Source organism: Mesoplodon bidens (assembly GCF_964165515.1).
Source record: "Mesoplodon bidens genome assembly, contig: HAP1_SCAFFOLD_96, whole genome shotgun sequence".
NCBI classification, from domain to species: Eukaryota; Metazoa; Chordata; class Mammalia; order Artiodactyla; family Ziphiidae; genus Mesoplodon; species Mesoplodon bidens.
This window is the reverse complement of record NW_027671845.1, coordinates 1,825,098-1,852,807: the sequence shown is the minus strand read 5'-3', so window position 1 is coordinate 1,852,807 and position 27,710 is coordinate 1,825,098. Positions and strand designations below refer to the sequence as shown.

Sequence of the window (27,710 nt, the reverse complement as noted above, 5' to 3'; positions counted from 1 at the left end):
GAGCTTAAATCAGCCAGAGAACATTCCCCAGCTTAGAGAAGCAGGGACACACAGGTCAGCTACATCCTCGCGCCCCCTGTTAAGACCCCAAATCAGAACCTGGGCCTCAGATGCTCTTGTCTGTACGTTAAGTAGAGTTAAAGAGAAGCTCTCTCCCTCCATCCTCGAGGAATGACACAAAATGCCTCCAATAACCCCACCCTCTATTTTGCCTCACTCCACCCTCTCGGGGCAGAATCAGTCTAATATTCTCATATTTACTCAAGTTAATGACAGGAACCTGATACACCACAGGCTGCAACCTCCACATTTCAAGAATCAAATAAAACATTCACCCCCGCCCCCGGAGATGTTCTGTGTCAACACTGTGCATTAGAATCACTGTTATTAACCTTATTTCTTTGGCTTGTTAAAATATTAATATGAACCACTCCCAGTAAGCAGAGCAGGAACTTATTCAATGTTTTATTACCTTAAGAAAGTTTTCAGACACATCGAAAGCATTTGCCACCAGAAAACACATTATACTGTTTATACTGGGTAAGTCGTGCCCAGCAGAGAGCCGTCAGGTTCTGAGAGCTGGGAGTAGGCAGAACGTGCATGTGGCCCAACACATGGTCTGCTGGGTAAGGGGGGATGGGATGGGGTCAGAACAGGCCTCCTTGTGACATCTCTCAGGTAACTCATCTGTTAAACCTAAAACGGGGGTCATTCTAGCCGCCCATAAGTGCGAGATGGGTTCTGTAAAACCTTTTATGCCCTTTGGAGGACACGCCAATCAAAGGTGACCACTCACTTGGGAGCGAACTAGAATGTTCCATTTGCTTACCACGTGAACCTAATGGGGCATGCTGGTAAACCTGGCCATTGGTGCCCTGTTACTTCAGGTCACTGCAGCAGCTCCCTTCCAAAACAAGAGGAGGAAGAGAAAAGGCACGCCCACGAATGCATTTCTCCGTTTACATCCCAACCTGCCAGAAAGCCCACAATCCTCTGGGCTCCCAGGCCACCTGCCCCGAGCCCTGGTATCCAGGATACCGCATGAAGCTGCTGCTCTTTTAGCAGGCCCTCACTAGCCAGACTTGAGTGGACGGCTGCAAGCTAATGAGTTGTGTGCGCCAGCCAGGGAGAGGCCCTGTCACGTGGCTCTGGGATCAGGTCTGAACGCCACCAACTGCTGTGCACACATCAATTTACTCAACCCAGGGTTTATTTGCTGTGACAATCATGGCCTTCACCTGGAAACCTTCATCACTACTAGGGCAGATTCAAGGGTACCTAGAAATGAAAGGCCGTCCAAGCTGGTGGGTAAGTCAACTCTCTTCTCCTGGAAGATGGCAGCAAAGGCAGCAGTAGCCCCACGGCCAGGTCAGACTTTTTGCCACGGGCTGTCCTAACTCAACCACGTTGATCCCACTGTTTACACAGTGCTTCTCATTCCCCAGATGAGGACGTCTTCTGTCACCCACAGGAACCCAGGAGCTACCAGGAAAGGAAGGTAGTACTATCCTCATTCAACACTTGGAAACTGAGGCCCAGAGATATTAAACCCCAAGTTCAATTAACATGAAGTACTAGACCTAAAACTCAGGTCTTTGGTACCTGGTCAGCTGGGAAGATTCAAAAGGCCCAAGAGGGCCCCAGTTAGAGGGATGCAATCCAGCTGTGACGAGCACCCCACAGGCCTTCTCTGTTGGGGGTCAAGTGGGCTAACTACACTCTCCTAGCTAAGAGGGTGATGGCCTCTAAATGGATGGCAACCGTCGCCACCAACACTTTCTCTAACTGAAAGGTGAAGAGGCGGGGCGAGTCTGTCGACGCAACACATTCCTTGGTTTATTTTCTCTGCTAGAAATAAACGGGAGTGTCTGAAGGGCAGCCCAGCCATTCCAGAGCAAAGTCAAACTGCTTTTGTCGGACAGCTCTCTGTTCAGCGGCTATAAGCCGAATGCCACTACCCGCAAAATGTAACCATAAAGGCCATAAGCCCGACGTTGTGAGTTAATTAAATGCCTCATTAACTTTTTAAAAAACATGACTTATTCAATTCATAGAAAATTTAACCATCACCGCTAAAGGCACAAGCATGTGGTTGCACACTAGCGTTTTAGCCTAAGAAATAGAAGCCTTTTTCCCAGGAGGGAAAGGTTTGAGGTCTTTGGCCACGCAAGTGATCTATTTAACTCGGATCTGAAGCCAGAGTGTGTTTCTAAACTTCCAGAACCACATTATCATGACATAAAGCTCAGACAGCCTTTATACTGCACATGGTATCTTTGGCTAAGCAGAAGAAAATAACCAAGAATGCTGAAGACAAAACTTCAGGAAAACCCTCCCAAACCACAGCCTTATCTGCTTAAGCAAACTGTCCTTCAATTTGAAAAGGTTGAAGCTGCCACATCTCCCAACTGGGCCATCATCCCAACATTTAAAATTCTGCCCAGAGAAATCCCAGAAACTTGGATTCAAAGTTGAAAGCGTTCATCTACTTGTCACAATGTTCAGCATCAACACTGGTGATGTGTGGAATCTACATATTGAAATTTACATTTGAAGAAAAAAACAAATCCGACCGTAAACATTCCCAAGGCTTCCTGTGCAATCAAAGGCCAGGTAGCCTAAAAAAGGATGGATCAAGTGCCCCTTGGTGCAGGCCTCAGAGCCACCAAACCAAAATGGAAACTGTCTTAGAGGACCAACGAGGGTCTTTTGACCTCTCTGGTCCCAAAGGGAGGCTGCTGGAAATGATGCCAAGTTCACAGGTGGGGCTCGGAGCCCCGCCCTCCACGGCGGGTGCAGCAGCACCCCGCCCCCCCATCTCCAGCATTTGCTGGAAGCGGGAGTCTACTTTCTCAACCCTAACCCAAAAGTTGGGGTTAGGGGTCTCCCCCCCACCTCCAGCGTTTGCTGGAAGCAAGGAGACTATCTTCTCAACCACGGGGGGGTCTAGCTCAACACTATGTGCAACATCTGCTCTGTCCTCCTAGGCGCCCGCTCTCAGCTCTTGGGAAACCAACTGGGTGCTCCTTGGACTTCACCTGCAAGTAACTGCGCTAACTACCAGAAAGTGCTCTCTAGCTAATGGAGAGGTCTCCAAGAGACGTGTAGATATAAACAACAGCACATTCAACCCACAACAACAACAACAAAACACCCCAAACTAAGCATAGCCCTAGTGCTTCCAACTTCCCACCCACAGTCATGCCTTAAGGCCAAGGCAGGCACACTTCCAAGGGCTCACGGCACTATGGACCGGGGTGGGGGGACACGACGGGAGACGGGGGACAGGGGCACAGAGCTGGCTGAGGGTGTGGGCGCCAGGGCTCCGGGCCAGCCTGGGTCCTGCCACCCCAGTGCTCAGCCACACCTCCACGCTCAGCCTGCTGAACCGCGTTTTACTGTCACCATTCAACTCCCAGAGGGCTGATGCCAGCACAGAAAAATGCCTTTGCCCTGTGGGCTATTACATCACAATTGCTACTGACAAGTATGGTGGGGGAACTGCACAGGGCATGGAGAGTCATCTGTCTCACAGAGGTTTTGAACTGTCAAAAGGGCAATTCCAGTGTGAGCCAGTCTTGCTGAGGAGCGTGGTGGGCTGTGGAGCACTGCTGGATTGCTACCTGTACGGGTATCAGCTAACCCCTCTGAGGCTCAGTTTCCTCATCCGAGAGTGGGCTAGTACGCGTTACTCCCAAGTGAACATGTTAAAAGGGTGAAAGGAGTTACTACAGATCACACGGGCTTAGGCAGATATCAGCTATCATTCTATGTTGCTCTAGCAAGAGGCCATCACTGTCATCAGCCGTGCTGGGTTGGGATACAGCAGTGTGGACAGGGAGTTTTGTGCAAGGCTCAACCCCTGCTCCCCGCCCATCAGCCCTCGGCTCCCATGCCCTCTCAGAAAGAGACTGCTCAGGTCTGCCCCACTCCCACCCCTACTCTGCACAGACACTTCCCACCCGCTACCCCACAGGGGCATCACTCTGCCCCAAACAGCACAAGTTAGTAGAGCTAATAACTACTCTCCTACTCTCCTTCTTGCTATTCAGAATCCAAAAGGGCTCATTAAAATTCCCCTGGTCGCCAAGCCCTGGGTTAGGTCAGATTTTATATCAGAGATAAGTGAGCCAGACTGGCCGAAGCAGCCTGCCTGCCTGAACGGGAACAGAACATCAGAGAGGCCTGCCTTTCTTTTCACACCACGACTGAACAAGCCACCAAAGAGCCCGCAGTGTGAGCGGGAGCCAACGCAAACACCCTGCTGGAACACCCAGCCCAGCCCGCCACGTGGAGGGGGCTGGGCTCTGAGACCCGCCCCCCATCCCCAGCCAGTGTGTCCCCCACCCAAGGAGCAGCAGCCGGTGGATCCTGATCCGGGGCACCCACAAGGATGCTCACCTCGTAGCCAAGCCGGGAGGCCTGCTGTAGGAGGGTCTCGCCCGCGTTCTTATTGACAATAAGTCTCCGCGCTTCCGGTGGCATCGGGCGGGACTGGGTGGTCTCTGGAGGGGAGCTTGACCATGTCAGCTGCGAGGCCTGGGAAGCTGGTAACAATTGCTGCAAACAGTCCAAGGGCTTCTGGTCCTGCTTGGCCGGCGAAAGATCATAGCCGAAACTGGGCTCAGGCCGCTTTCAAAATCTCCGGACGGTCACCTATCACGAAACCAGGCAGCGCACACATTTCAGGCTGTCCTTCCTCCACCCGCCTGGTTCGCCTCCTCCCTGAGTTACAAACCTGAGTGGAGGAAAGCACTTTTCCTCCTCTCAGTCTGGGGGAGGCGGGGCGCGAGGAAGGGGTTGCATTTTTACTAGCTGGAAACTTCACCACCACCCAGGAGACACGTCCCCTAGGAAGGGGCAGGGACGTTTTGGGGGGAGGGGTTCAGGAAAAGGAAAGCTTTGTCCCCAGAAGCAGAGAAGCAGGCAGGCGGGATGTGCCTGCACGGGCCCAGGGGGCGGGGGAGAGCCAGGGGCAAGAGGTACCTTGCCATCCGCATTGTCCACCTAGGAGTCCCCTGGCAGCGGCAAGCCCCGCCTGGGCTCCTGAGGGATCAAATGCTTGGTTTTGCACGGTCGCTTCCCGGATGGTTTCTCGCTGTTGTCGGTGTATTGCTGCGGCAGGGGCGAAGGCTGCCGATCCATTTCTTCGTCCATGCACAGCACATCTGTCAGGGGGAGAAGCAGCGGGCGTTACACAGTTGTAGCCGGTGAGGAAAGAAAAGCCCATTGTTAGCACTGATCGTTGGAGCAGCTTCAGTTTTTAAAGATATACCAATTATGTTTTCAAAGCGCTAATATGTTAATCATCCCACATTCAACCGGCAAATAGGCTAACCCACGAAACGCCAAATGGCAAGTCGCTTCAAAGGGCCGCAAGAGAGGGCAGAAGCCAGCCCTTCGTGCGCTCCCGTCCCCACCCGTGGGGGGCCTGGGTGCTCGGGACAGGGCAACTGGGGACAGCCTGAGGCTGGAATGAGGGCACTGACAAGCGCCCGGGGTCACCCAAGACTTCCCTTCCTGCCCAGCCGTGGGCTGGGTGATGAGGAGCAGCCCAGGAAGTCGAGCTCCCGCCTCACTGTCCATTCCATAAGGAAGTGTGCAGGCTGAAAGGACCTCAGGAAGAAAACTCCCCGCTCGCCACACGCTACTCTTGTCAACTTGGATGGCGCTCAGGTCCCCTCCAGGGCCGTTTCCCACAGAGGGCGGGTGATCCACCCTCCAGGAGCGCCCCCCGCCCCGTGCGTACCTTGTTCATTGTCACTGCGTTTAAGGGACTCCTCCAACCAGCTGCTGTTGCTTTTGGCCTCTGCCCTTTTCCTGCCAGGTTTCTCTTCGGAGATGCTATTGCCCTGGGGGGTGACCGCAGGCTGAACCGCCTGGATCACTTCCTTCCTGCCCTGCCGGCCAGGTTTGCTCTCTGCTCCCGCCGTTCTCTAAGGTGCAGCAAGCGGCGCTGCTTTCTGGGATGGAGCCCTGTTAATTCAATGCACACCTCAGGTTGGTCAGCTCACTATAATGTGGCTCTTCTAAGTGGTGAGAGGAACTGTTTGTCATTTCCCTCTCAGGCCAGTCAGCTAATGGAGAAATAACTACAAATTAATGAAGAAGCCCCCCGGGCCGGGGGTGGTGGTGCGGGGAACAAACTGTCTTACACATCACTAACAGGGGTGGGGGAGGGGAGGGGTGTGGTCACTGTGTTGGCTGGAACTTGTCACCAAGTCTCGGGAGGGGGTCTATTTGCCTTTGGCCACCTTTGGGCTCCAGCCCCGCCACCTGGCTTTGGGGGGGTGGGGGGTGGGGAGGTGTGAGTGGCTCCCCCCAGGGATCCAGGGTGGGACTGGAACTTTCCACTGCTCCGCTCCAGGACTTCCGTAGGGTGCCCTGCGGGCCCGAAGCCAAACCGAGCTCACCTTTGGAGACCCGTCTCCGCTTGGCTTTCAGCAGAGAGTCCTCCGGGAGCACAGTGGTCTCAGTGTGGTTCCTATTGCCAGAGACCTTGCGCTTTCTGTTCAGCCGGAGGGTGGGGCTGCGTGACGCGTCCGGGGCCGCCTGGTCGGCGGGGGACTCTCTGGGGGGCTCCGTGTCCATATCCTCAGGAAGATCACTGTCTTCTGGGGCTTCAAAGCGGTCAGGTTTGCTTCCATCATAACACTCCCCTAGGGGAGGGGAGACAACCCGGAAAGGAGGGAACAAAGGTCACCAGGAGCAGGCAGGACCCCCACGCCCAAGGCAATCTGCTACCAACAGACCACCCCCCTTTGGAGACCAGGGGCCTCACACGCCAGAAGCACAAAACCCTCAGAAAGACGTCCCAAAGGAAGGACAGCTGAACACAACCAGCAAAGAAAGCAGAAAATGAGGCGCGTAGCCCACTCACAATCCATCCTTCAAGGGTCAAGGTGAGGCATCTACACCATCCGTCTATAGGCATGTGAGATCACTCCCTAACTGCTTAACTCTCCAAGGTGGCTTACTTTTAAAGGGGGGGTGAGTGACCTCACAGTAAGATCCAACCAATCAGGGCAGAGCTACAACGGGGGGTGAGTGACCTCACAGTAAGATCCAACCAATCAGGGCAGAGCTACAAATGACTATGGAAACAGCTGCTAGTCAACAAAAAAGGCTGATGTCATCAAGAGACCAAATAGCCCCCAACTGCCATCTACACAGACATAGCACCAATGTTCACTTGGGTCAGCAGGGGCGAGGGTGAAGAAAAAGGGTAGGGAAAGAATGGTGGGAGGCTGGGAAGCTGGGGAGACCAAGGCAAGAGGAGCCTGGCAAAGGGAAAGGAAAGGCTTCCTGGTGCACACACAAGGGTCAAGGGCAATTTCAAAGAACTCAACCAGATTGCTACAAGTCCGTCTGTCCTCTTTCCACACCCGTGGGGGGAAAGCATTTCACTGCCATCGAGGGGCTGCTCCTAGTTCCTGTCTACGAAGAAGGCCCTCAGTGACACCAGTCACCCACCTGGCACGTCTCCACGCCTTCCTTCCCAGGCAACAAGCATCTAAGGACATTTCAAAGACAAGACTCCAACCCCCTTCGTGGGGGTGGGGTGGGGGGGTGCGGCGGGCAGGGCTGAAGTACTCACACCTCAGCTCCGCCTGTGTTGCTCCTGCCCCTCTGCTCAATCTAGCATCCACTTAGGGCTTTTCCTCCAATCACCCCAGCCTAACATCACTCCTCACTTTTGCTCTAGCCAAAGAAACAGTTCAACTGCTTTGCTAGTCACATTGTTTCTAACACACAAATAATTCCATAATGATCACTGTGCTGTTAAAGAGTTCCCCGAAGATGACCCTGTGTCCATCACCGGCCGGGGGTGGGGGTGGGTGTATGAGTTTGGTATTTCGTTAACACCTGAGCTAAGCTCCCACAGCCCGTTTTTCTAGATGAAATCATGGACACACCCCTCACATGCTGCTCGCATTCCTCCTCCTCTCCCTAGACCACTTCAAGTATCACTCCCACTTCTGCTCAGCAGGCTGGTCCCCTGATCAGCCTCTCTTGGGAGCATTCCCAGCATTTAATGGCAGCCAGTTGTGGGGATAAACCTCACCCTGGCCTGGGCTAGCCTGACCTGTGTTCTCAAGGGTGGAACACACTTAGCTTTTCTCCAAGGGTATCCCAAGGTGGGAGAGATCCCCATCTAGTCTTGCCGGAATGGTGGAATCACCCCAACCGCGAGGGTCTCCTGCCATGGCAGCAGGAGAAACCCCAAACTCCTGGCCTGTGCTTACGGGTGATGCAGCCCAGGCTACCGCAGGCCCGGTGAAGACGGCGTGCTGCAACTCTCACTCTGGCTGCTCTGTGACCCTCTTAAACACTCGGGCAGGAATGGCGCCGCTTTACAACTCGGCCCCCTTCACTTGTAAAGTGGGAATGTTGGGTTTCCTTGGTGGCGCAGTGGTTGAGAGTCCGCCTGCCGATGCAGGGGACACGGGTTCGTGCCCCGGTCTGGGAAGATCCCACATGCTGCGGAGCGGCTGGGCCCGTGAGCCATGGCCGCTGGGCCTGCGCGTCCGGAGCCTGTGCTCCGCAACGGGAGAGGCCACAACAGTGAGAGGCCCGCATACCGCAAAAAAAAAAAAAAAAGTGGGAATGTTACTGCTAGCCTCCCTCCAGGGTGGGCTTCATAATCACGGGCCGGGCTCAGCACAGAGAAAGGCTGGAAAAATCCCTTTAACCAAAAGATGCCAAGACTTTCAGACCAGCCTGAATCTCAGGCCTGAAATGTAGGAAATTTTAAGAGGTGAGCCCTGCTGGTTACACCATTGGACTTCTCTGGTCCAATCAGCCTTCCCTAAAAGCTCCGTGGGAGGGGATCCATGGAGGGATGGAAGGGCTACCTTAAGAACCCCCATGTCCAAGTTGAAAGTTTCTTTTTCCAAACTAGGTCCATCCACCCTTCCCCCAACCCCAGAGCCTTTTAGGGCAAAGATCTCAATTCCCCTCAGCTAAGGCCCCCCAAGACCTTACGCTAGTGTGACCTTACCCAGGCCAGTAATAACCCTGAAGGACACCCACCCCGACTGCCCAAGATGCCCATGGCCACCAGCTATGGGGTAGAGGCTCCGTGTCACTTGGAGCTTCTCAAAGACTGTTCTAACCACGACCCACACGAGGATGACCCTTAAGGGCAAAAGAGATGGGGAGATAAATAGATGCACGGGGATCCTAACCATCAGGCTTTGCCATCATTGCTACTTTTGGCCCTTCTAAAAGTGGGAAGCCATGTGCCCTTGGTCACCCAGTCTAAGCAAGATGTGAACGTGGTCCCTGCAGCATGGTCTTATGACTCACAGCACATATATCCCAAATTCATTATGGTTGTACCATAGCATCACCTCACAGAAGCATCACCACAGCAACATTTACAAGTCACTGTGGCAACAAAGCACCCTCACCACTGTTGAGCCATGCCCAGTGAGGCCTAAACAAGGTGAGAGGGTTCTGAGTCGCTGCAAGGCTCCCCAGGATTAAAATCCCCTTCTCTGTAGCTTAACTGTAATAGCACCTCCAGTCAGGGCTAACCTTGTTCAAAGTTACACCCGCTACACAAGGAGTGCAGGGGATCTCTGTTCCAAAGTAGTTTACAAACGTGCAGGTGCTCAGCTGGAAGAGAAGTTCCCTGAGCAAAGAAGTTTCATGAAGCCCCTTGACTGAGCCTTCCTCCAGCTCCTGGCCAGGCACTGCCACTGAGCAGGACCTAGGCCTGTCCCAGCCAAGTGGTTCGCAAGGGAGATGGTTACTCCAAGTTTGAGAAGGAAGGGACCAATGCCTCCTTGCCCCGCCCCATCTTCAAATGCCACTGAGGGTTCCTAGTGATGAACTTCCAAGTCTGAGGAACCTCCAAACTCATTTGGTGAACTTCCAAAATAAAAATTTCACTCAGCCACCCATGTGATCATAAAGAATAAATGAGTATCTCGGCCACTGTGTTTTCAAGTTAATTCCTTTTTTTAAACAACCCCTAGCAACAAGATGCACCCGCGCCAGGACAACCAGGGCCGTGCAAACAGCACCCACCACCTTAGAAGCTCCTGGGCCCTCCATGGGTAGGGGCTGCCTCAGAAGGGGGAAGGCATCTTGAAGGCGTCCTGGACCCTCTCTGGGACCCATGCCCGCCCCAAATCCCCGCCCCAGCTCCCATGTGCTCACAGCTCGGCTCTCGGCCACACCGACACCCATGAGAAGGACCTGAGCCCATATCAGCTGAAGACGTGATGGCCCAAGAACAAGAAGGCCCGTTCATATCCAGCTGAATGGAATGAACACCTGCTGGGCCTTGGACGTGGAGGCTGCAGTAAGAACAGTGGCCCCTTCAGGTGACCTTTCCTGACCAGCTATTTACAAACCCCACGTCTCTACAAGACAGAGGGTGGGTGGGGAACCCACCTCCATTGCCCCAACCTTTCAAACGGAGCCCCTCACCTTCCCCAACCCTTCTCCTGCCCTCCCATGGTGGCGATTCATGGCTCACTGGGCCACGTCCCGGGTGCTCCAGGAAGAGACCCGTCGGTCGGTCTGAGATTGGAGGCAGGCGGTGGGGGGAGGGGGCTTTCGGAATCATCTGGGGCTCAGGCCCTGCTCCCCATCAGCCACACCGAGTTCTCGTCTCCACGGTCAGCAGGAAAGACTGGGAAGGACGCACACTAACGTCTCTGGGAAGAAGGGTGGGTGAGGCCACTGAGACATGAAGGGCAGCGGCCACCCTGGGTTTGGCCACGTTGCTGGAGAAAAGGGCGAGAAGACTCGAGGCCGGTTAACTGCCCGCTCCCTTCCTCCAGCCTCCCTCACCATCCACCCGCAACAGGCAGATTCCCTCCTCAGAAAAGTGCATCCCCGTGAACTTGGCCTTGCCCACTTTTACCACATCTCTCTGAGAAACTTCCCTAGGAGCTGAGTTATGAGGCCACTCAGGAGGGTAAGGGCTGCGTGTCAGCTGTGAGCACAGGCAAGGAGGGAGGCCTTCTTGCTGCTTCACTCCAGGGTGGCCTGGACCCTCCGTTTTTCATTCCAATCCCGAGGGGGAGGAGCTCGGAATCGTCTACTCCAGGCACATCAAGAGCCCCATCCCTCGGGTAAGGCCGCCACTGACTAGCCCCAGAAATCCCCTTCTACGGGAGCCACGTGGGACACACCGGTCCCGGTGTGGCTTACCCAGAACCCTGGCCACAGGCCTTTGTCTGACCCCAAAGATGAGCTGGGGGAGGGCAGTGCTCCAAGCAGCAGAGAGAAGCACACGCTGCTGCTGACCACAATTTTCCCGAACTGCATCAGGCACCCACGACCTAAGCGTGCGGGCCAACGCCGACCCTACGACTGGGTCCAAGGGCCTGGGCCTCCCAAACGTGCCCACCACCCCCGACTGTCCCGTCTCAGGAGGATTGCACGCCCACCCTGTCCTCGACGTTCACCTAGGTGCCCTCACTCACCATCACCGGTGAGGTTTCTGGGGTCCGGAGCAGGCTGCAGGCCACAGGCCACAAGCACGCACACTGAAGAAAGCGGGAGAAAGACCTCCACTTGCTGCCAACGCATCTCATTAGCCCAGGAAGTCTCGAGGGCAAAGCCCGAAGTCAACCCCAGTGGGGGAGCAGCCGAGGGGACCGCAGAGTGTGACTCGAGGCCAACACGAGCTTTCTCTCCAGTTCGGCCTCCAGAACAGAACACAGCCGTCTGGTGGGAAGAATGGCCTCGCTGATCCCACGGCCTGGGAGCGTGGTGTCAGCTCCTCATGACTGCAAACGAGCCTCCACAGAACACAATGATGCTCATCTCTCTGGGGCCTTCATCAGCCCTCATCGCACGTGAACGAAACCTCTGCCTCTGGAGGGAGAGTCCGAGTACTCTCCACCCCCTCCCACAGGAGACTGTCACTCTGGAGGGTCTGGCTCTGGCTGCAAGTGTCATCCCACTGCTACCAAAAACCCGTGTCCGTACCTGCTACACAACAGAACACATACCTGCTACGCCGGAGGTCCTGTACTGCCATTCCTCTGCTCTACTGTATCAGACTATTACTAACTACAGGACTAGCATTGCTCCGGAAAAAGGAGACGCGTGCCAGGAAACAGCATTTCATAGGTGCTTCACTCCTGGATGCCGCAACGCTCAAAAGGACAACCAGCCTTGCAATCCACAGCTGGGAAGGGTGGCCAGAAGCAGCCCGTTCTCCGAACAGCCAGCACCCAGACGCTGGGCCGTCGGAAGCGTACTGCTTCCTCTCACCTCCCTCGGCACTGGGAGCGGAACCGCCCCGTTCCCACCGACGTGGTACCACACGCGAGCCGCCTGGGTTCACTTACATCTCTCAGTGTCGTTCTGGTCGGCAATGGCCTCCTCCGGGGTGACCGACTTTGGCTTTTTGTCCTGACTTCCTTTCAGCCTTTCCCAGTCAGCGGGGCTGAATTTGCGCACCTCGGAGTCTTTGGTCGTGGGGTGGCCACCTTCTCGCTCTTTCATCTCCAACTCTGAGAAGCGCATCACTGCACGCTACAAAGAGAACGGAGATGGAAAAAAGACACACCTTACCACCAAAGCTATTTCACTGCCCTTACCTTAAAGGAAAGTATCTTCAAAGAAAAGTTTGCCCAAAACCAACCACAATTTATGATACAACTGAGATATTTTAAAATTGAACGATAAAACGTAAGAGTGTCTATGTGTAACTAGTCACACACTCTTTATTCGTAAAGCCATACGTATGTAGAGATATATGTGGTGTGTATATATAGCCATACATACACTGTGGCATACAGACAGACATTCTCTTTCGAAGGTAAATAAAACAAAACAAAAACACAACGCAAAGAAAGCGAAACAAAAACACAACAGAAAAGAAAACAAATGCACAGTGAATAAAGACGACCATGGCCCACAAACTTCCCTTTGTATATTTGGAAATGAAATTTAACTCAAAAGGTTTATGGAAGATTCTAGTAATAAAAATTTGAAGAATTGACCTCACAGTAAGCAGCGGGTAGACATAAAATACTGTCCTCTTGTAATCCTTCCATCTATGTAATTAAAATGGGCACTCAATGGATCATTTAGATAACTTCAGCCATTTTTATAAGCATAAACCAATTTTTTTCTTAACATTGCAAAACAATTTGGCTTTATTTGTCTTTTAATTAAAAGTAAAATATCTTAAGGAAATTCCTATACAACATCTATCATTCACTAGCAAGTTAAATACATACTCTATCCCATTAAGCAAGGTTTGTGTTTTTGTTTTGTTTGTTTGTTTGTTTTTTGGGTGGAAAAAAAAATTGCACGAATCTCACAGACATGCGGCCGCTACACACCTCCACCAAGTATCACGTAAGGCATTCTAAGCAGCGCTTTTAGGTATATTTGTTAACGTACAGTAACGGCAGAGAAATCAAAGCGATTGATAGGTAAATGTCATGCAGTCTTTTAGACATCCTTCGCAATAATTAAAACTTCCGTTATCAGCATTCGAGTGGAGTTCGCTTAAAATCTACAGAATAACTTCAAGTATCCACTTACGTCCCCTTACTGGACACATTTCAAACATTTAAATTATCCTAAGCTTCATTAACCAAATCAGCCCAGTGTCCTGCCCTATCATACCCCCGGCCCCCTCCTCTTCACACATTAAAAAAACCTGACAACTGGTCAGGCTCCTGAAATTCGGGTGCTGGGGGCTCACCTGCAATGCCCGCTCCTCCCGACTGAGCTGACGGGAGTCTGCGTACAGTCCGGTAGCGACACACTTGAACCGGTCACCCACGTAACCAGCGGAGTTTGCGATTCTCTTTGCCAGCTTAGATGGCTTCGGTTTCAGAACTTTGCCATCGGTTGATCCTGCCTCGTCAGCTCCGTCTTTGGTGTAGGTGGGGGTGACGTCCACACTCGGTGGGGCACTGCCCACGCAAAATCGTTTGGGATCCTCTTGGGTTTTCCCGAACGTGACCGCAGAGCCGTCGCTCCCCAGGGTCGGCTCCAGGAATGCAGTCGAGACCGGCGTCACCAGGTTCTCCTTGTTGGTTACCGCTGGAACATTCTCCTTGCTTAAGCCGGAAACTGGCTGGCCCGGAGCCTGTTTGAAAGTATAGGCTTCGTGGAAGTCACTGATGCACCCCAACTCCTCTCTCAGGGCAATGAAATCCCGGTGTGGCTGTAGGGCCATATTTTACTTTTTTATTTTTTAATATATGTTCACATGTTTCCATAAAGGATCCAAGGTGGCCCATAACGTAAGGACACACAATATTAGCTTTAAAAAAACATGGAAAAAAAAAAAAAAAAAGGGAAATCATGATCCTGGAAATGGGTTGCATCCTTTTAAGGGGTGAGAATAACAGAATGAGTGAGCCAAAGATTTGGGAAAGGATCTCACATTTCCAAACGTCCAAATCTTAAAATTGCACCAAGTGGGAATGTAGCTGTGGCAGTATTAACCTGAGAGAGCTCTATGATCGTTGTCTTTACTCATCACTTGGTTGCAAGGTTATAAACGACAGGGTAAGTGAAGGAGGGCAAGTAGACAGATAAGAGTCATTTCCTGATTCTCAAAAGAAGGGGCATCACCTAGGGAAGGGGACTGCAAAATCTACAGGAATCCTCTTCATATACTAAATTTTCTAGGTGGCAAAAGTATCTCCTTTGACCCTAGCAGCCAGATGGAACTTAGAAAAGTAGTGAAAAGCTACTCAACTGAATGCAAGTCATAAGACTAGGAGCATGTCAGTGAAAAGTTCAAGGGAAGATGCTGTGGAAGAGCAGTTCACCTTGTGGTTGAGCGTCCTCAGAACGTGCAATGGGAGGTGCAGTACCTGCTCTGTCTCACAGGGACCCTCCAACCTCTAAACGCATCTTTCCTGGGAAGCTGAATTCAAAAAGTCAATTTTAAAAAAAGATAGGGCTTCCCTGGTGGCGCAGTGGTTGAGAGTCCGCCTGCCGATGCAGGGGACACGGGTTCGTGCCCCGGTCCGGGAAGATCCCACATGCCGCGGAGCGGCTGGGCCCGTGAGCCACGGCCGCCGAGCCTGCGCGTCTGGAGCCTGTGCTCCGCAATGGGAGAGGCCACAACAGTGAGAGGCCCGCGTACCACAATAAATAAATAAATAAATAAATAAATTTTAAAAAGATAAAAGTCTCTAGTAGAGAAATTGTATCAGAGCCTAGTATTAAGAGCTGTAGAGCCACAAGTTTCCCATGATACGGCCTTAGCAGAGGCTGTTAAGGCAGTGACAGAAAATTTGTACCGAGGGAAATAGCAGAAGAGTTTGCCTACAATTCACGAAAATGCTCCCTGCACTTGGCCTGAAGGAAATCAGCAAAATTTGTAACAGCTTGTGTATTTGTATGCGGGATGGAGAACGAGTTTAATTTTTTAATTTCTCTGAATTATCACGTAAGATTCAGAAGATGCTCTCTCTGCCTAGAAGCCACCCCACTGGGATAACTATGCCTACGGAGTGCCTTTGCCTATGACTCCTACTTGCTAACAGACTGGCAGCCTGGCCCCAGGGCCTGGTCGCTGCTCCCAGTGCAATGGTGGATATGGTGTCAACGGTTGCAAAATCAAAGCCCCTTACATCCTCTCCATGCCTCGGTCCCACCCCCCACCCCACTCACCATTGATGTTCAGGAAGGGGAAGGTGTCCTGGATGGGAACGTGGTGCTGTGACTGGTCCAGCTCACCTTCCTCATCTTCTTCATCCACACCATTATCTTTCTCATCCCAAGGAGCAGATCCAGTGGATCCTACCCGAGAAACACACACACACACACACAAAGGTCAAAAGTGAGGCGCTCACGTTGCACTGTCATCCCTGCAGCCCACTCCCAGCTCCTCCTACGGAGCCCCAGTGCAAGCTCTCATCCCCTCCCCTATCCAGGACCTGCAGACCCTACTCCCTTCTCCTAGAAACCTTTTAATTCCTACTCTAAACCCCTTTCTACACATTCGCATCCCTTCTAAGGACCCAAGGAGCACAGCTTCTCTCCTCTATAAGCTTACTGTGAAGACAGACCCTTCCCTCATGGCAGAGCCTCACTAGATTCACTGGAGGTCAAGTCTAAATTATCTGGCTCTTAGTCGGAACTGGCTCAACATTGAGTAAATATAGGGATCAGGTGGTATTCTCCTAGGAAAAATACCATACAAATTAAATGATCACTTACCCATCATTTATAAAGAGAACTTAATAGCCTTCATAATGTCATGGCAATTGATTCTTAGAACAGCCTTTGAAATACGCAGGAAAGATGAGAACCCAGATTTTATAGTGGAAGAAGCTGAGGCTCAAAATGTTGAATGACTTGATTCAATGTCCCACAAGTAGTGAAATAGAAAGACCGAGGTTTATAACTCAGACCTTCTAAGTTTTAAGCCCTCCTTCTTCTAAACTACCTGGCCTCTGTTCTCAGTGTTGAGTCCCAAGAGAAGTTATTTTTTATAGAACTCAATACCCCCTCTTCTTTCTAATGCTTTACTGTTCCACTGGGTGGGCAGGAAGACTGTGCTGAGTTTATATCTTTTGTTCTCTGGGTTCTTTCTAGGGACAGCATTTCTTGCTTTATTTACCAGTCTTCAACTTTGTAAGCGAGGCGACTTTCAAGTCGACTATCGCTTTAAGGGTCCAGCCCGGAACCTGGCACACTGTCCACCTTCTCCCCAGCAGCTGGGGCCTCACCTGGGTTAATGATAGAGCCCTGGGGCTGGGGGATGTCACACACTTGATATATCTTCACTGGGTTCATGGGCACCTCCTTGGTGCCGTCGTACATCAGGTTGAATTCCCTGCTCTTGTTGAGCGCACAGCGGAGCTGGGCCTTCCATTTAGCTGGGTCGGGGTCGTCCACCCCTTCCTGGTACTTCCCCTGTCTCCACAGCCCAGGCCTGAGGGATAGGAAACTGCAGTGAGTGCCTGATTGTTGCCCAGAAACACTGGAAAGTGTGCCCGCCCTCCCTCATACAGACACAGATACACACAGCCCTGCCTGACCGCCCCATCGCCCCAACTCCAATTTACAGAGACTGCAGCAGAAAACACCACGCTGGGGACCAGGCAAGGCAGGGCCTGAGACAAATTCAGCCAAATGCAAATACAGTATTTTAAAAAGAGGAGTCTCATCTCAAGTGCTTGTGCCAGCATCATCTGTCAAGACTACAATGGCCTTAATGAAGGGTTAAAAATAAAGAAAAATCTGGAACAAGTATACACCAAAATACTAATGGCAACTTTTGGATAGCAAGATTTCAGGTAATTTTGTTTTGTTTGGCTTGCCTTATTTGTTTTTCACATGAATTGCTTATATAATAAGAAGAGAAAGGGAGGTGGCATATGATATGAAGAATTTAGGCTTGCAGTTCCCTCTCCCTTCAGTCTTTAACCTGATGCACAAATAACTGTTGAAACCAAGTACCTTTAGGAGTAGCAGCCCATAGGAGGGCAGGAAGCACGCTCTGGGGGTTCAGCTGGCCTCAGTGCGAGGCTGAGGGCCTCAAGTCCTAATAAACTCACACCACCTGCCTTTCCCTGCTTCCTCAAACTCCCACATTGGGAACATTTTGCTGGGAACACCAGTGGCTGGTGGCCTGGGCCAAAACCAGTGTGGCCCCGCCTCTCTGGTTTTCAATTTCCAGGTCTAACAGGCATCTATGTGTCTGTTCACGGGATATCAGCCCTCCCCCACTGTTAACGTATCTCAGATGTCTACACTTTCTTCAGGGCTGTGACGTATGTGCTGGTGCAGAAAAGGGGGATGTCTTTTGCAGAGGACTCAAGATCAAGAGAACGAGATGGACCGGCCAGACTGCTCCCACTTGATGTTAGGAAGATAAGGTGGCCATGTAGTTAGAATTCTGCAGGGGAACATAGCCTATAGAGTCTATGGGTTTGCGGATCCACAACTTTTATTTTTTCAGTAATGCCAACCAAGCTCGTAAGACACTGACATATAATCCAGAATGCCAGTCTACTCGTTTTCAAAGGGGGATAAAGCTGGTCAGTGACCAGCATGGTTAAGTCCAATAACCTGGACATAACCATGTATGATCTCAACCAGTAACTCCTGTATCTGGTTTCTAATGACAATTCCAAGAACATAAGACCCACTCAACATTTAAATCCAAATTTTCAGATGACTCCAAAGCTAAATGGAAATGATTTGATATTGAACTCTAAATCTGCATTATCTAGACTATCTCTTACCCAGTTGGGTAACCCAGAAGCGACAGTAAGAGGCTCCTGCTTTCCCAAAAATCACAGGGCATAAAGATGAAAAGCACTGGAAAGGCAAGACCCCCAGTGAATTTGCAAAGCTGCTCTTGTGTCTTTTTCTTTTTGACCTTGAAGCCAGGAGAAATTCTAAAAATACAAATGTATTAATTTTTAAAACTTGACTTTACTGAATATTGTTCAGATCCCCAAGCCTACAAAAATAATTTTATTTTTTTAAAAATGCTCCCTCTTCAGACTATACTACAAAGCTACAGTAATCAAGACAGTGTGGTACTGGCACAAAAACAGAAAGATAGATCAATGGAACAGGATAGAAAGCCCAGAGATAAACCCACACACATATGCTCAACTTATCTTTGATAAAGGAGGCAGGAATGTACAGTGGAGAAAGGAAAGCCTCTTCAATAAGTGGTGCTGGGAAAACTGGACAGGGACATGTAGAAGTATGAGACTAGATCATTCCCTAATACAATACACAAAAATAAGCTCAAAATGGATTAAAGACCTAAATATAAGGCCAGAAACTATCAAACTCTTAGAGGAAAACATAGGCAGAACACTCTATGACATAAATCACAGCAAGATCCTTTTGGACCCACCTCCTAGAGAAATGGAAATAAAAACAAAGATAAACAAATGGGACCGAATGAAACTTCAAAGCTTTTGCACAGCAAAGGAAACCATAAACAAGACCAAAAGACAACCCTCAGAATGGGAGAAAATATTTGCAAATGAAGCAACTGACAAAGGATTAATCTCCAAAATTTATAAACAGCTCATGCAGCTCAATAGCAAAAAAACAAACAACCCAATCCAAAAATGGGCAGAAGACTTAAATAGGCATTTCTCCAAAGAAGATATACAGACTGCCAACAAACACATGAAAGAATGCTCAACATCATTAATCATTAGAGAAATGCAAATCAAAACTACAATGAGATATCATCTCACACCAGTCAGAGTGGCCATCATCAAGAAATCTAGAAACAATAAATGCTGGAGAGGGTGTGGAGAAAAGGGAACACTCTTGCACTGCTGGTGGGAATGTGAATTGGTACAGCCACTATGGAGAACAGTATGGAGGTTCCTTAAAAAACTAAAAATAGAACTACCATATGACCCAGCAATCCCACTACTAGGCATATACCCTGAGAAAACCATAATTCAAAAAGAGACATGTACCAAAATGTTCATTGCAGCTCTATTCACAATAGCCCGCAGATGGAAATAACCTAAGTGTCTATCATCGGATGAATGGATAAAGAAGATGTGGCACATATATACAACAGAATATTACTCAGCCATAAAAAGAAACGAAACTGAGCTATTTGTAATGAGGTGGATAGACCTAGAGTCTGTCATACAGTGTGAAGTAAGTCAGAAAGAGAAAGACAAATACCGTATGCTAACACATATATATGGAATTTTTAAAAAATGTCATGAAGAACCTAGGGGTAAAACGGGAATAAAGACACAAACCTACTTGAGAATGGACTTGAGGATATGGGGAGGGGGAAGGGTAAGCTGTGACAAAGCGAAAGAGAGGCATGGACATATATACACTACCAAATGTAAGGTAGATAGATAGTGGGAAGCAGCCGCAGAGCACAGGGAGATCAGCTCGGTGCTTTGTGACCGCCTGGAGGGGTGGGATGGGGAGGGTGGGAGGGAGGGAGATGCATGAGGAAGGGATGTGGGAACAGATGTATATGTGTAACTGATTCACTTTGTTATAAAGCAGAAACTAATAAAAATAAATAAATAAATAAATAAATAAATAAATAAAATACAAAAAATACAAAAATAAAAATGCTCCCTGCCTCAAAGGAGTTTACAATCTCTTAAAGGAGACAGATGAGTCAATAGATCAGAAATATAGATACTATGTAACACCAGTAAAACTGCCTAATCCATAAAGAGTCGGGGGGTAGGTATGGTTGGCTAAGTTTATCAGAATTTATGATTCTAGGGCTGAATCTTGAACATGGGTAGAAGTTAACCAGGTGAGAAGCGTGGGTCACGATACTCTAAGCAGAAGAAGCTTTATGGGCAAAGGCAGAGGCTGAAAAGCACAGTGCTTAGGGGACCTACAAGCAGTTCAGCTTGCGTGGAGGCAGCATGAGATGAAAGTCTGGGCTTGTAAGTAGGAACCATGCCAAGGAGTTTGGACCTGATTCTTAGAACACTGAGAACCACTGAGAGATTTAAGCAGGTTGTGATGGGATCAGATTTAAGTTTTAGAACGAACCCTCTAGCTGCAGGACTGAAAAGGGTTTAGAGGGAGGCAAGGCATGAAGATAACACATAGTCTCTATATAAACCATATAATAGTGTCACTAGGGTCTGAACTAAGGAGGTGGCGGTAGGGATAGAGGATACAGGTAACGAAGGAGCCGTTAAAGACGCTGACTTGACACAGCTTGATGATGAACTGAGTCCTTGAAGAAGGTGAGAGAGAAATCAAGGATGATTCCCTGGTTTAGGGTTTGGGAGACTGGGTGGGGGGTGATGCTGGCCACTGAGATAGGAGCAGGTTTAGAAAGATGATTTCCCTTTGGAAATGTCGGAGTTCAAATGCCTGTGGAAGGCCTAGGGGAGGAGGCCCAGCATGCCCAGGGCAGTTTCTTATCCCCACTCACCTCTCACATCACCTGAGGGACTCTCCCTGCCTGCCTCCAGCCTGGAAGAAGGTCCACCAGATTACGGACATCTCTGCCCTGTGGGCAAGGACCAATTTCTTTTCATTTCTGTATCCCTGCTCAGGCTTTAGCACACAGTAGGTCAATGTGTATTTGTTGAATTGCCTCAAATTTACAGAAATACACTTCTTGGGGAATGAATAAGTTGCTATTACGGATGGAAGACCAGGAAAACAGCTATGAGCAGAAGGCCAAGGAGACACTGCAGAAAGTGCTGGAGGAGAAAATGCGTGCACAACAGCAACTGCAGAGCAAACAGGTGTGGGGATGCTCCATAATCCTTGGGGCTGGGAACCCTGGGGCAGTCTGGGTGGCAAGGGAGCCAGCTGCACAACTCCCTGGAACCCCCAAGGCACCACCCTCTCCTCTGATCTCCCTCAGCGGTCCCTGGCCCTGGCCGAGCACAAGTGTGAAGAGTGGAAGAGCCAGTACGAGAGCCACCCCCAGCATGCAACTGTCCCCTACCCTGCCAGCCCAGTAATCATGAACGCCGTCTTCCTTCTCTTTTTTACAATGTGGTACATATGGATTTTTTTTGAATGAGATTTAACCAGCTTTTAAACCTTTCTTCTTTCTAACAATATCAGTACTCTCTGACTCTCCAAATGCACCTTTTCAAGTTGATTTAATTTATGGAAAAATCACCCTTCATACTTTCCCTTTTTTAAGCTTCCCCATGGTAGTGTAATGTAGTAGAAGGAGATTTGGCCTGGGAGTTTGGACACCAGGGTTCTAGCGGCAGTAACCCACAGTTACACACGTTATATTATTAAAGAAAAAAGTAACTTACAGAAATGTATGAGGCCATTATGCACATACACACAAATATATATTCACTCATATATCCATAAAAAAGTAGTCTGGAAGGTTCTATAAAATGTTAAAGGTGTTCATCCCACGGTGGAGGAGATATACGTTAACTGTATTACCCTCTTAAATTTTTACAGTAAATATATATTACTTTTATAATTTAAAAAGCCAAACTTTTCATTTTTAAAAACCTAAAACATGAAAGAAAACTGGAAAACCAACAAAATTAAAACAATCCCTAAGTCTGAGGCAACGATTTTTTTATCCGAGTCCAAGTGATGAATGAAAATACTAAGAATGGTGTGTGACACCTTAAAGTATAGAAAAAAATACAGTAAGGCAAGTAGGCATTAAGATAATAGAATATAAAAAGTTACCCAGATATATTCAGACAATGGACTATTATTCCAGTAATAAAAAGAAATGAATTACTAATATGAGCTACACGGATGAGTCACAACATGAGGAGCCAAAGAAGCCACGTGCAAAAGGGTACTTATTGTATGCTTCCATTCATATGAATTTCTAGAAAAGGAAACACTAATACATAGTGAAAGAAAGCATGTCAGTGGTTGCCTGATGCCAGGCCTGGGAAACTGACTGTAAAAGGATAAGAAGGAACTTGTTGCAGGTATTGGAAGTGTTCTGTATCTTGACTTTGGCGATGACAATATAGATATACACATTTGTCAAAACTTATCAAATTACACGCTTAAAATGGGTACACCATGTTGAATGTAATTCATACTTCAATAAAGTTGATTTTAAAGTTAAATTAAAAAGTCACCTATGGGGACTTCCCTGGTGGCACAGTGGTTAAGAATTCGCCTGCTAATGCAGGGGACGTGGTTTCAAGCCCTAGTCTGGGGAGATCCCACATGTCGCCGAGCAACTAAGCCCGTGCGCCACAACTACAGAGCCTGTGCTCTAGAGCCCGTGAGCCACAACTACTGAGCCCGTGTGCCACAACTAGCGAAGCCCACGTGCCTAGAGCCCATGCTCCACAACAAGAGAAGCCACCACAGTGAGAAGCCGGCGCACTGCAACAAAGACACAATGCAGCCAGAAATAAATAAATTAATGATAATTTTTAAAAAAATAGTCACCTAGATGTCTGAGTGAGACAGAGTCCCTTTCAGCTTTCAGTCCCAGCTCTTCTCTGAAGCCTCCCCTCGTTTACCCTGGCAGCATGTGACCACTTTGCATCTCTTTAACACCTTATATTTATCGGTTCCATTCAGATTTGATGCTTGAAAAGTTTTGTATATTTTATGTCTAGCTTCCATTAAACTTGGTTCCTCTAAGGCAGGAACAATAATCTCTTTCATAAATTGAGACCATTACAAAAACAGAATTATGTTCCCTTTCCTCCCAATCAGGGGAATTTGAAGTAGGATTGATGAAATCCTGGAAATCGTAAGCAAAAATGTCATTTCTGCATTTTTATGGCCACAGGGTCCTGTGTTTTCATCAGATTCTTGAAGATATCACAGAGCCCAACAATGCTAAGAATCTCTGCTTTGAATCCATGTGCTTTGACCCAGCTCTGTGGTACAAGGCACCCTGCCCCTGGGGCAATCTGTCTGTGGTCCCTGCAAAGATGATAAACCCACATCACAGACACTCACTCTTCTGCATGTCAGTGGACTCCACTGCCAGCTCTTCCTCCACAATGACGTCACTATCGCCATCTTCAAGATTCATTTCTGTCTCATCTAGAACACTGTCTTCCTCCTCTTCCTCCTCCTCATCTTCCTTGGAGACATCCTTTAATGTGGCAAGTAGTCTGTTGTAACCAGAAACTTGTTCTGGTTCACTCTATGCTTCACTTTCAGAACTTGAAGTATCTATAAACTCTCTGACTAAAAGGAAAATGGGGATTTTAAAAACAAAAATTATACTGGTCTTGTTGCTACCCCACGACTATCATCAGGCCCACAGTGGAACCAAGTTCAGACTTTTCTAAATAAAAACTAGCTTTTCTGCAAATATGCAATCCTATCTATTCAACCAGACCGAGCACCAAATTTGTTTCAAACAGCTAATCTAGCTATGATTCTAGAAGCGCTTCCTCTTCTTTGAACTGCTCATGTTCCACATGGGAAGACAGCAAACTAAACACATGGAGCTTTAGGTTATAAGGCGATCTAACCTATGTGTCAGACATTTGGCACCTTTAAAGGAGCAACAGGAAAACTTACAACAAAAAAGTACTTTATTTCTGAGTCTGTGGTAATGAAATAAGACCTTTGATGATTTTGCACTCTATTTTATGTTAAGCAAACATGACATTCCCTCTTAGGATTCACCAAGAGCCCTCTGGTAAGCCTCCTTAACAGGTTCTAACAGGCTAATCTCTCAGGACAGTTCCATACTCTATACTACATTAGTTATCACAATGGCATTTTAACAGACATCTGCACTTAAAACTAAGCAATATTACTAAAATATAGCTTACATCTAAAATCAAAGAGAGTGGAAATGTAGCCAAACTTTAGTACCATATATAATCTTAAAAGTAACAGTCCAGAATCTACTATCATAAAGAAGGTATAAAGCATTACCAGTTGACAAGTCTGTGGTTTTGTTTCCTTTCTGGAAACCCTGAGAAGAAACAGGCAATGTTAAACTTTAACTACTAGTAGGTAGCAATTAGGAAAAGTCTAATGATACAACTTTAAATGAACATGGCAGACTATACCGTTATAAATACATTATATCTATTGTCAAGTAAAAACTCCATATGCATTTGGACAGGTTTTGGAAGGATACGCCAAATAGATAATAAGAGACGAATGAAAAAGTCTAACAAGACCACATGACAAATACTACAGTCACACAGTAACAGGCTCTCATCCAAAAGATGGGAAATTTTGGCAAATAAAAGCCCTCGGGGTTCACCTTTTCTAGCAAATTTCTTAAGTAGACTATCCCTCTAACTGTTGATAAAGCAGCCCAAAGGGGTGGGATGAGCACTAAGATCATAACTGAGAGTCTGGACACTTAGAGAGGAACCCACAACTACCCAAACATTAGTTTCCTCATGGTCATTGAATAGATAGGTGATGTCGAGGGTCCCAAGCAATTCTTTTTTTATTTTTTTTAACTTCTTTAATTTATTTATTTTGGCCTGCTATGGGTCTTCGTTGCTGCGCCCGGGCTTTCTCTAGTTGCGGCGACAGGTGGCTTCTCTTGTTGCGGAGCAGGGGCTCTAGGCTCGCGGGCATCAGTAGTTGCACCAACCTGGCTCAGTAGTTGTGGCTCGCGGGCTCTAGAGTGCAGGCTCAATAGTTGTGGCGCACGGGCTTACTTGCACCGCGGCATGTGGGATCTTCCCGGACCAGGGCTCGAACCCCTGTCCCCTCCCTTGGCAGGCGGATTCTTAACCACTGCGCCACCAGGGAAGCCCCCAAGCAATTCTTTAAAAACATAGAAAACGAACACAAGCTTATAAAACCTCTGCCCAGTCGCCACACAGGAGGCGTGCCGTCTAGCATAAAACTACAGGCTCAACAAAGGGTAGGAAGACCGGCGAAGAACCCCACCTCAGGCGGGAAGCCGCCAGGATCCCCGGGCGAGCTAGGCCGGCGCCGGGGCAGCGTGGCACGCGGCGGGAGCTGCCCTGTCACTACCCCCGGGGCACCGGCGGACCAAACGCGGGGACACGCGGGCTCCCACCGGGAAAGGACGCCGGCAGCGCCGGTCCCAGCCTTGCCTCTCCATACCTGTCATAGAAGGGATGCTCCTCGCCGAAATCCCTTAGATGATGCTTCTGCTTTTTAGTTAGGGAGTTGAGCAGCTGGCTCTGGCTCCGGCTCCGGCTCCGGCTCCGGCTCCGGCTCCGGCTCCCGCGTTTGCCCATGGGGAAGACGTCAAGTCAGCCAACCTCCAAGAACCGCGTTTTTCACCTGGCAGTCGTCTCGTCAACCCACTCACGCGGGATTGCCAATGGCGCTTTACGGCGGAAGCAGGGTGCCATAAAGCAGACCCGCTTTACGTCGCGCTTGTACGACAGGCGTTAGAACTTCCTGTTTCCCATTCCGCCCCCTAGCGAGGCGCTTTGGAAGCACGCGCACGCATGCGCAGCTGTTCTCTGAGCCCCGTAAGGAAGGCAGGCAAGGGAGGCTTCGGGCTTCCCCAGGTATGTCAATGGGTGGGTGTACTTTGTGCGTCTGTTTTGGCTGTGAGAATCAGCCTGCATAAACGTGTAGTAACTGAGATGGTTGAATGCAGTGCCTTTCTATTATGCCATAATACAAATACCAACTAACATTTAAGGCTGCCGGTGCATCTCAATTCATCCTCACAACAGTAAACAAATAGACCTTGTTAATAAGCCTGATATTGGAGATGAGAAAGCTGATGCTTACAAAAGGTTACATACACACTAGCAAGAGAGGAGATGGAAACCTAATTCTCTCTGGTGCGACCACAGGCTTTTCCCACTAGGATCTGCCACATGCGTGTGCTGTGTGAAGAATGAGGACGCAAGGCTGAGATCCCCGCCCTTACCCTACCCCCTCATTTTCTGAAAGTATTGCAAGGGCCCTTGGTAACACATCTGTTCTGGCATTTTTCATGTTATAAAAGCAAAAACACATCCAGAGAGGTAAAGTGACTTTCCTAAATCACCCGGAGAGTCGATGTTAGAGAAAGCAGTAAAACTCAATAAAGTGTCTCAAAACTGAATTGGGGCAAATTGGGATGGAAAACTTTTAAAGGGTAAGTAACTTTTCTATATCTGGGTCGTGGTGGTGGTTACACCTGGTATACAATTACCAAAATTAATCAAACTGTACCTTTGAAATTGGTACATTTTAATGCAAGTAAATAATAATCTCAATAAACAAAGAGGTAAAAACAGCGCAACTGGACTTAATACTCTAGAGACAGGCAGAGTGTGCAGGGATACTTAAAAACCACAGGATAGGGCTTCCCTGGTGGCGCAGTAGTTGAGAGTCCGCCTGCCGATGCAGGGGACATGGGTTCGTGTTCCGGTCCGGGAGGATCCCACATGCCGCGGAACGGCTGGGCCCGTGGGCTATGGCCACTGAGCCTGTGCGTCCGGAGCCTGTGCTCCACAACGGGAGAGGCCACAACAGTGAGAGGCCCACGTACCGCAAAAAAAAAAAAAAAAAAAGAATGCATATTATAGTCTTCAGGATGACTACTAAGAGAATAGTAGAAGAGTGAAAAACTTAATTAATGTGTGATTTTGGTGAGTCAAGGATGAATGCTATTGTCTTACTATTACTAAAAGAATAGTAAAAAAGTGAAATATTTCCAAGCTAATAGAGGGCGAAAGTGGAATAAGAGAAAACCATCCACTCAGAAGGAGGCAAGAAAGGAGAGAAAAAGGAATATAGCACAGATGGTACAACTGGTATTGAGCAAGAAGGTAGATTTAAACCCCAGTACACGAGTAATTACATAATATAAATGGACTAAAAGTCAAAGATTGTCAAACTGGATTTTGTAAAAATGATACGCTATTTGAAGGCATATGTCTAAACCTTAAGACAAAAATTGACAGAGAACATATGAAAAAGATATGGTATGAAAACTCTAACCAACAGAAAGCCAGTGATGAAGCTAAATGACAAAGGAGACGTGAAGGGAGAAACACTACTAGAGATGAAAAGGGACATTTCATGATGATCTAAAGTTTTGCTCTACAGGAAGTATTAGGATTCTAAATTTATATGCACCTAGTAACACAGCCTCAAAATATATAAAGCAAAAATCGTTCATATTAAAAGAAGAAACACACAAATGACAAACATGTTGAGATTTTTAAAAACATTCTCAATGATGGAACAAAAAGACAAAAAAAATCAATATGAGAATTTAAGTTGGAACAACATCATTGGCAAACTTGATTTAATGGATCAATTCTTTCTTAGATAATTTCACAATTAATATCTGAAGGCAGTCTAGGGTTGTGGTTACACACAGGAGCTTTGGAGTCAGG

General features: G+C 48.6%; 1 protein-coding gene and 1 long non-coding RNA gene across 3 annotated transcripts; both read right to left on the bottom strand.

The window, feature by feature from the left end:
* Positions 1 to 4,332: 4,332 nt before the first annotated feature.
* Positions 4,333 to 14,256, bottom strand: LOC308610900 (BCL-6 corepressor-like). 2 transcript variants are annotated; one of them, XM_081259890.1, is made up of 5 exons: positions 13,688 to 14,256; positions 12,318 to 12,504; positions 6,414 to 6,659; positions 4,987 to 5,168; positions 4,333 to 4,656 (listed from the first exon to the last, which is right to left on the bottom strand). In XM_081259890.1, exons 1-4 carry the CDS (start codon positions 14,165 to 14,167, stop codon positions 5,008 to 5,010), a joined length of 1,074 nt encoding a protein of 357 aa, XP_081116016.1. In that variant the 5' UTR covers positions 14,168 to 14,256; the 3' UTR covers positions 4,333 to 4,656; positions 4,987 to 5,007. The 2 variants fall into 2 exon arrangements, 1 of the variants encoding a protein (XP_081116016.1); XR_014014696.1 differs by lacking the exon at positions 4,333 to 4,656 and adding an exon at positions 5,750 to 5,976 and having other exon boundaries at positions 5,116 to 5,168.
* Positions 14,257 to 23,278: 9,022 nt separating this feature from the next.
* LOC308610919 lies at positions 23,279 to 25,682 on the bottom strand. The gene is made up of 3 exons (XR_014014698.1): positions 25,465 to 25,682; positions 24,304 to 24,343; positions 23,279 to 23,601 (listed from the first exon to the last, which is right to left on the bottom strand). It is a non-coding gene; the product is annotated as an uncharacterized lncRNA (long non-coding RNA).
* Positions 25,683 to 27,710: the final 2,028 nt, after the last annotated feature.

Bases quoted from the DNA above. Each gene is read 5' to 3' on its own strand.
- LOC308610900 (XM_081259890.1), bottom strand. From the start codon at position 14,167: ATGGCCCTACAGCCACACCGGGATTTCATTGCCCTGAGAGAGGAGTTG. The intron at 12,505-13,687 runs GTGAGCCCCCAG...TTCTCTTTGTAG, and splicing joins GGGAGGAGCGGGCATTGCAG to CGTGCAGTGATGCGCTTCTC. The intron at 5,169-6,413 runs GTGAGCTCGGTT...TCCCCCTGACAG, and splicing joins GCGGAGACGGGTCTCCAAAG to ATGTGCTGTGCATGGACGAA.